Here is a 9,585-nt window from a genome sequence, read left to right as displayed (position 1 = left end):
GTATGATTTGAAGTAGATCTCAATTAAATTCTCAATTTTTTTTTTGTCATTAAGGATGATAAAATAAACATGATTTAACTTCACCTAAAAAGCACTTTATGGATGAAAATTACTCAACACTCAATCGATTTTTTACTTAACATACTCCTTCACGATTAGAATGAAAATTTGGAGTTTGAAATTTGTAAGACTAAATATTTGCATGTGACTCAATATTAAGATTAGAGTTGACTTTGATATCATATTAATTAAATGTAGGGCATGTCTATGGCTTCTGAAGTTTTTGAATTGAACCGAAGTACCATACTGTAGCATACCAGAACTTAAAAGAATAGCTATTATAAGAACCATAGCGTATAGAGCCAAACTTATATTTACTATTTTGATTTAATTCTGCTTTTTTATTAAAAATCAAATTAGAACTATACCGAATTAAACCAAATTAAAGAACTAATTTTACATTTTTTTAAATTATTTTTTATGTATTTTATAATTTTAATAAAATTATATATATGTAATTAAATATTATATAGTTTAATATTATCTTTAGTTTTTTTAAATAATTTTAATCATAAATGTATTAAATTATCTTATAATTTTTAATTATATGATTAATCACATGTTAGCCGTATAATATATTTTTAAGTTCTTAATTATATATATATATTAATATTATTATCTTAATATTAACATTGTTATTTTTATTATTATTAGATATTAGAAATTTAAAATTGTTTTATTTTTTTAAAATCAACAAAAGAAAGGTGTAGTTTTAGTTATAAAAATTGAGATCCAAACTAAAATTAGATTAGGAATTAAAATTAAAATAGAACTGAAATTGTATTGAAATTGCTTACAACCGAATCAAAATCAGAATCAAAGTTTAATTTCAAGTCTAATTTCTAAAAAAAAAATAATAATTAAAAGTTTAGTTCCAGTTTTAGTTATTAGATAGAATCATATTAGAATTAGAATCGAATGCTCCTAATAAAATGGATCAAAGCTCACTTAAACTCAAAAGACACCTTATAAAGAAAGGATTGTTGAAATCATATCCTTATAACTTAACTATTTGAATTTAAATCATTTCAAATTTTTTACGAATTATAAATAAATTAAGTATAAATTTAAATCAAATTGATAAGTCATGTCAAAACTAATTTGTCATCTAAACGTGATGGAATATTATATACGAATCAAACTACTGGTCTAGTTGCTTAATTTAATTAATAATAAGGTAATAATATAATTTCACGTGCGCTGGCCCGGGACCAGACAGCTAGCTATGAACATTTACCATAAAAGATGGCGAAAACAAATGATATTAGAACATCATTGTTGTGTAGCAGTGACCTTATCTGTTATATGAACACTATATATAATTCGCTATGATAAAATTAATGTTGAAAAGTTAAACTCGTGTGCCGAATTCATATATATAAAATTTATAATTGCCAGTCAAGTTGGTGATTAATTACTCAAGATGTTAATGCATGCATGCTGCTCGTTAACAATTTGAGAGGTTTTAAAATTGATCCCACTTACAACTCATGTGATCAAGATATTTCATTGTTTTACTGCAGACTAAGAGGTAGTGGTAGTCAATAAGGATAGCAATGGATAAGACGTCTGTGAAAATTCTTTAATTTAAATTTAAACTCGATTTTATTAAATTATTAAATTTTAAAATATAATTTATTAATAAAAAATAATTTTTTATGTAAATTATTAGTTAACATATGTAAAATTATACTTGTTCATATATTTTTTGAATAATAATAATTGAGTTTAGAACAAAATATATGGTTGCAATTAGATTGATAATGATAAAGTTAGGTGATAATCATAAAAGTTATCATTATTTCATAACATTGAACATGTGATTTTTTTTTAAGTAGGGGATGAATTAATTAAGTAAATTATAAAAATCAAATAAGGCGACTGACCAGAATGAATAAAATGATGTTACAGTCCTTTTTTTTTTTTCACCCCTAATCAATTGGTGAAGCTTTGCACATGAGGATTAATCAAATGAAGCTTTGCATATGAGGATTAATCAAACGTGCTAGCATCCTGGAAGATTCGTTTTCAACCTAAAATAGCTACCATTATTAGCCATTTGCAATATTAAACTCAAAGTATTCATAAATATTGCGCATTTATTGTGTGTTTTTTAACGTTTATTTTTCTAGTCATTTTTCCCTTTTTCTATTGTTAATTCAGTTGGTATTCCTTTGATTAAATTCCAACTGAGAATGACAGTTCAGAAATTAAGGAGCTTAAGCACTACAACTCTTATAAATAACTCCACAAATGCAAGAAGAAGATATCCAACCAAAGGGCGACCTGAAAACACAAGAAATTAAAGCCAAACTGTCCCTATTTTTCTTTTTAGGAAGTTTCAAAAATGGTTCCGTTGAAGGTTAATTTTGTCCTAGGCTTACTAGGCGTTGCGTTTCTTAATATTCTGGTGCTTTGCATGGCTCGTCCTGGAGTCCATTATTATGATTTTGTTGTAAGTCCCTGCATTATTAATTTATCCCATATCTCTTTACCCTTCTCGATCCCTAGGTCTATATGGTGTGTTGAATCTTAAATTTCTTGTGTTATATATGTTTATGGGTGTAGCTAAAGGAAACCAACTTTACAAGGTTGTGTAGCACGAAGAGCATGTTGACAGTAAATGGAAGTTTTCCTGGGCCAGTGATTCAAGTTCGTAGAGGAGATTTGGTCTACGTTAATGTCCACAACCAAGGAAAATATGGTGTCACTATTCACTGGTAATCTTGAATTTCTTATTTTACATCGTCATCTTTCTCTCAACTTGTGGAAAAAATATATCTATAGACTTGTTTTCTTGGAGTTTACAGGCATGGCGTGAAGCAACCGAGAAACCCATGGTCAGATGGTCCTGAGAATATAACCCAGTGCCCAATCCAGCCAGGAACTAGCTTTACTTATAAGGTTATATTATCAGACGAAGAAGGAACCCTATGGTGGCATGCACACAGTGATTGGTCTAGGGCTACTGTCCATGGCGCTTTTGTGATTTTGCCTAAGCGTGGAACCACTTACCCATTTGCCAAACCCTACAAGGAACAGATTATTGTGCTTGGTACCTACTCGAACCCTTTACATATGTATTAATTATGGCCTTCAATTGAAGAGTTTAACATATCGACTATTTGTCTAATAGCAAAAGTGCGTCTTGATAAACATAACTATAAATGCCTTTGATCTTTTGATCTCTCTTTCTGGCTTTCAGGATCATGGTTTAAGGAAGACTTGAAGGCAATAATTGATGAGGCTCTGGAAACAGGCGGTAATCCAAATACTTCAAATGCTCACACCATCAATGGCTACACAGGAGTAGTTAACGCAACTGTCTGTCCCACTGGTACAAAAAAGTTTCTCCTTATGATGATGCTTTGCACGAAATAGCCCTTAACATTTAATATTTGCCAATTAAGCCACTGAAAGAAAGAAATATGAAAAAACTTCAAGGAAAAAAAAAAGGAGGTTGACTATTTATAAAATTTAAAATGAAATTCTAATATGAGAATTAAATTAATAAAATTAATTTTTCATAAAAATTAATATTTTAATTAAAAATTGTTATATAAAAGCTGTAAATTAATTTAAAATTGTTTTTATATAAGTATTTGATGAATAATTTGAAGCAACGCACAATTCAAACCCATTTTGCACTTTCAGTTATATACAAGATTTATACTTTTTAAATTAAAAATCTCTTAGTTTTGAGGTAAATCATATGAGTTTTCAAAAAGACATTATTCCAACATTAAATGTTTGAGATCTTTATTCGAAGATTCTTTTAATGAAAAAATATTTTTAATAGAAGAGATAAGTTTAAAATTTTTTTATTACCTAGCTCAGGTTTATTATAAATTAAGATGAATATATATAATAGGATCAGTATAAATATTAGTCTCATATATATATATATATATATATATATATATATATATATATATATATAAAATATAAACTTATCTAAACATAATGCGTCACTTCCAAGGAAGAATTTATCATTTTATTTTGAAAAGAAAGAAAGGACACGATAATTTGGCATGAATTGCGTATATTTTGGCATTACTTAATTGGTCATCTTCTACCTACCCGTTGCAGGAAAAACATTTCATATGCTGTTTAGCTATGGCAAGACTTATCTTCTGAGGATAGTGAATGCTGTGATGAACGACGAACAATTCTTTGGCATCGCAAACCACAAGCTCACAGTTGTTGGATCAGATGGAGCATACACCAAACCTTTTACCACTGATTACTTGTTTATAACTCCAGGCCAAACAATGGACGTTTTGGTCACAGCAAATCAATCTCCTAGCAAATATTACATGGTCTCTACTCCTTATTTTGATAGTTTTGCAGAATTTGATAACACCAGCGTCAAGGCAATTATTGAATATGAAGGCAAATATTCTCCTCCTAAATCTATCCCTTTGCCCAACTTACCTGCATATAACAATGAAAGTGCTGCTCAAAACTTCACTGTTCTCTTGAGGAGCTTAGCAAGTAAGGAACACCCTGTCAATGTCCCCAAAAAGATTACTAAACGAATTTTTATCACTATCTCTTTGAATCTCTTGCCTTGCCCTGCTGGGAAAACCTGCAAAGGCCCATTCAATCAGACCATGTCTGCGAGCTTGAATAACATAAGTGATGTCCCAAAATATGTCCAAGAGGGGGGTGAATTGGACTTTTAAAAACAATTTTCGGTTCTTGCTCAAAACCTTTGAAAATTGCAGCTAGGTTCAACTAAATTAACTAATGTGAAAAATGAACAATATAGCTCTATTGACAAGTTGACTCAAGGTTAAGCTATATGCAATCAGTATACTGATATAACAGACTATGTAAGCATTCAGTAAATATATCATGAATGAATACGCTTAACACAAAGAAGATACCAAATATTCTAATCGACAAAGAAATCAAACAACATGCAGATTAAATCAGGATACAGCTTTAGCGAAAAGCAGATTTAGCAAGAAACTAATTTTCTAAGATCAAACTTATGATATCAATTTTCAAATCAGCAAAAGCATATCAATCATAAAGTTAAATTGCATAAATGTAAAGAGCAAGGGTTGAGAAAATGAACACTGGAATTTTTATAGTGGTTCGGCTTTAACTAGCCTACATCCTCTCTCTCAAAGATCCCACTTTGAGTCTTCTCTCCACTATTCTTCTCTTTTGAAGGCAAGAGACAAAGCCCTTTACAAATTTCTCACCAAAGCTTTTACAAGTAGCTTCACACTTCTACCAAGTGTTATCCCAAACACTTTTCACAACCAAGCTTCAATAGGTGCTTGAATGACCTCTCATAAATGATAATAATGTGTTTAAAACTCACTCTCACTCAATACAACAGAATCTATAAAGAAGAGTTGAGTAAATAAGCCAATGAAGAGCAATAAATCACTTTGAGCACTTTGAATGAAAGCTTTAAAGATTTTGAACAGTAGAGGGACTTTCATTGAGTGCAAAATGGCCAAAGGAAGGTGTATTTATAGCTTTGGAACGTTTTTTACCGTTGCAGAACTCATTTGAACGTTACAGATACGAATTTCAAGAAAATAGCCGTTATTTTGTCGTTTTCTGCGATGTTGTGCAGAGTTGAAACAGTTAGCATACTTGAGAAAATAGCGAACCAGTTAGCATACTAATATAAGTAGCAAACCAGTTAGCATACCAGGAAAACTTTTCTGCATAACTTTCAAAACTATAAAACTTTACACCAAATCATAGTCAAACACTTTTTAGGCCAATAATAATGATGTTTAAAAGAAAAATCATTTGAGGGATTAAAAATAAGCATCATTGACTTTTACTCCTCAATTCTTTTCACAAGTAATCCTAAAAATAAAATTAACTTCTATACTATATGTACCTTCAATTCTGATTTTCAATGTAGCCTTTGAAGGTAACATTTTATTCTTTGATCTCCTTTGATTCGTCTTGTGTTATCCTTAGAATGTCATCTTTTCTTCAAAAGTACGAATCCATTATGAAATCCTTTTGTCCTTTTTCTTTGAGATACACAACACTTAAAAACAATGTTAGTTTGATTCTAGTTGAGTTTTGATATCATCAAAATCTATGCTCCTTTGAGCTTATGGGGTCAACAATAAGTTTCGTTACACCTAAAATTGATGTATTGGGAGCATATTACAGGTATCTATTTCCATTATTCTCCATTCATCAGAGCTTTTAACCAATATATACAAGATAATTACATTGAAAGTGTGTTTTTTCTTAATAGGGGAATCAATGGCGTTTTCGGCAAAAACTTCCCAAATCAGCCCAAGATTTTCGACTTTACTGGGGACGTGACAAACATTTCACAATACACAACTCAAGGGACAAAGGTTATACCTATAGAATATGGTGAAAAGGTTGAGCTTGTGTTCCAAGGGACTGCTATTCAGTCCCCGGAGAATCATCCCATGCATCTTCATGGTTTTAGCTTCTATTTGGTCGGAATTGGTACAGGGAATTTCAGTAAGTCTGACATCAAGAATTATAATCTCGTCGATCCACCAGAAGTTAACACCATTGGAATCCCTAGGAAAGGATGGGCTGCCATTAGGTTCACTGCCAACAATCCTGGTAGATCACTACACTATTACTTAATTTAATTTACAGGATATAATTTGGTCATTGAGATATAATTAATATTTATATACTTTTTAATCCAGGTGTATGGTTTATGCACTGCCATTTGGAACGACATGCAAGCTGGGGAATGGACACTGTGATAATAGTGAAGGAAGGACGTACCAGGGCTAGTAGAATGCTTCCTCCACCTGCTTACATGCCTCCATGTACAATCTAGACTTAATTTGTTTAGCTATTAACCAATGAAATAATGTGATCTTTTTCTCTTTTTTAATTTTTTGATTTTTATTTTTTTACCTTTGCTTTGCTACTGCACTTGCATATGTATGGCATGAAGCAGATGAATAATTGGATATGTTTTCTTTTATTATTTTTATTTTTCTTGTTATCATATGGTACCCATTAACGAATAAGTTTATGTATAATTAATTCTGATCACACTTTACAAGTTGTGAAGAGAAGAATAATGTTACATTAATATTCTCATGTTTGTAAAAATATAATTTATAGTATTTTAATAATATTGGTATAAGTTAGACGTGTCTGGTTTGTACTTCTTATCAGATTTTTTGCTTAACAATTCAAGTCGTAGTTTGATAGAGTCTTGATCTAGATCTATTGATCTTGAAGTAGGCTGGATTTATCTTGTTAATTTTTCTGAAGAATTCTCCATTTTTAAGAATTCTCTATTTTAATAAAATTGACTATTATAAAACAATATCTCACCTTTAAATTTAAAATGAAATCAAATAACTATTTTTTAAAATAAATTTAAATATTAAAGAATAGTGATTACATTTAAAAAAAAATTCAACAACAGATTTAAAATAAAAATTAAAATTATTTAAATATAATAAGTCATATTAACCAAAATTGAGAGAAATCTTAGTCCGGGTAAACCAAATCTCCAAGTTTTATAATTTTGTGCATCCAAAGATATTTACTTTAATATAAGAAAAAATAACAATATAAAAAACGCAATTTTTTTTTGTTCTTCTAGAGCTGGATTTAGTAGATTTTATTTTTGTTATTAATTATGATGAATCTGTAATGCCCTCATCATAGGTAGTCTATAAATTTTACTGTTTCGACAACTAATGTCTGTTCGGACAGTCAGAATGTCCGGAACTACACCTAGACTATAGTGAGGAGGCATAAATTGAAGAAATAAATGTTAAGAAAATATATGAAAATTTAGAGAATAAAATAATTAACACAAATTAAAAATTATGAATTTGAATTAGGGAAATGAGAATAGAAAGAAGAAGAAAAGAAAAGAAAAGAAAAGAAAGGAAAAGAAAAGAAAAAGGTTTATGAAAATTAAAACAAATTAAGCACACATAAATATATATAGCATAAGAGACAAAACTCACCAACCAAGTCATCTTCTCCATCTCTCCTCTCTCTCTTGTCGTCCACCCTAGTCCCCATTTCCCTCCATTTTTGTTAAGCTTTCAATTTACTTCGAGGTTTTGGAAGAGGCTACAGGAGTCTTTAGGCACTCAACTGCACTTTAGTACGGCTTTTCATCCACAGACGGATAGACAGTCAGAAAGGGTGATTCAGGTAACCCTTAGAACTTAATGAATTACTATAATTGTTAAAGAAATGATAATAATAACCTAACACAAATGACATGAATGACATGATATGATAGGTATTGGAGGATATGTTGAGAAGCTGCATCATTGATTTTGAAGGAAGTTGCGAGAAGTATCTTCCTTTGGTAGAGTTTGCATACAATAACAGCTACCAAGCCAGCATAAAAATGGCTCCATATGAAGCATTGTATGGGAGGAGATGCAGGACTCCCTTATGCTGGACAGAAATGGGTGAAGAAAAGGTAGTGGGCCCAGATTTGGTGAGACAGACTGAGAAAAAAGTGAAACTCATCAGAGACAATTTGAAAGTTGCCTCAGACAAACAAAAGTCATATGCCGACCTGAGGAGAAAGGATATAGAGTATGAGGTTGGAGATAAGGTGTTTCTCAAGGTATCACCTTGGGAGAAAGTGCTGAGATTTGATAAGAAGGGTAAGTTAAGCCCTAGGTTTATTGGTCCATATGATGTCATCGAGCGTGTGGGTCCAGTAGCCAACAGGCTAGCTTTACCACCTGAGTTGGACAAGATTCACAACGTGTTCCATGTGTCGATGCTCAGGAGATACAGATCAGATCCTTCACATGTCATTTCAGCAGAGGAGATAATTGTGCAACCTGATTTGACATATGAAGAAGAACCAGTCAGAATCTTGGCACGGGAAGTGAAAGAACTCAGAAACAAGAGGATCTCACTAGTGAAAGTCTTGTGGAGACACCACAATATAGAAGAAGTGACATGGGAGAGCGAGGAGATGATGAGGCAGCAGTTCCCTCAGCTTTTCACATTAGGTAAATTTTGAGGATGAAATTTTTATTAGAGGGGAAGAATTGTAACGCCCTCACCATAGGTAGTCTGTACATTTTACTGTTTCGACGACTAATATCTGTTCGGACAGTCAGAATGTCTGGAACTACACCTACACTATAGTGATGAGGCATAAATTGAAGAAATAAATGTTAAGAAAATATAGGAAAATTTAGAGAAAAATAAAATAAAATTTAGAGAATTTATTAATTTGTACAAAAATAATAAAAATGACCCAATATGCATTATGAAGAGCATTTTGATCATTTCACCCCCAAAGGTGAATTTTGACCTAAATATCAAAATAAAAATTTAGAGAATAAAATAATTAACACAAATTAAAAATTATGAATTTGAATTAGGGAAATGAGAAGAGAAAGAAGAAGAAAAGAAAAGAAAAGAAAGGAAAAGAAAAGAAAAAGGTTTATGAAAATTAAAACAAATTAAGTACACATAAATATATATAGCATAAGAGACAGAACTCACCAACCAAGTCATCTTCTCCATCTCTCCTCTCTC

The 9,585-nt window shown here is 30.9% G+C and overlaps 1 protein-coding gene across 1 annotated transcript; it reads left to right on the top strand.

Annotated features, from left to right (window-relative positions):
* Positions 1-2,407: 2,407 nt before the first annotated feature.
* LOC110668438 (laccase-14) lies at positions 2,408-7,123 on the top strand. The gene is made up of 7 exons (XM_058130614.1): positions 2,408-2,515; positions 2,629-2,780; positions 2,871-3,115; positions 3,266-3,397; positions 4,126-4,698; positions 6,175-6,651; positions 6,741-7,123. The coding sequence occupies exons 1-7, from the start codon at positions 2,408-2,410 to the stop codon at positions 6,875-6,877; spliced, it is 1,824 nt and encodes a 607-aa protein (XP_057986597.1). The 3' UTR covers positions 6,878-7,123.
* The last annotated feature ends 2,462 nt before the right edge of the window (positions 7,124-9,585 follow it).

This window comes from Hevea brasiliensis, chromosome 12 (genome assembly GCF_030052815.1).
Source record: "Hevea brasiliensis isolate MT/VB/25A 57/8 chromosome 12, ASM3005281v1, whole genome shotgun sequence".
In the NCBI taxonomy this organism is placed as follows: domain Eukaryota; kingdom Viridiplantae; phylum Streptophyta; class Magnoliopsida; order Malpighiales; family Euphorbiaceae; genus Hevea; species Hevea brasiliensis.
This window is presented reverse-complemented; position numbering and strand designations above follow the sequence as displayed.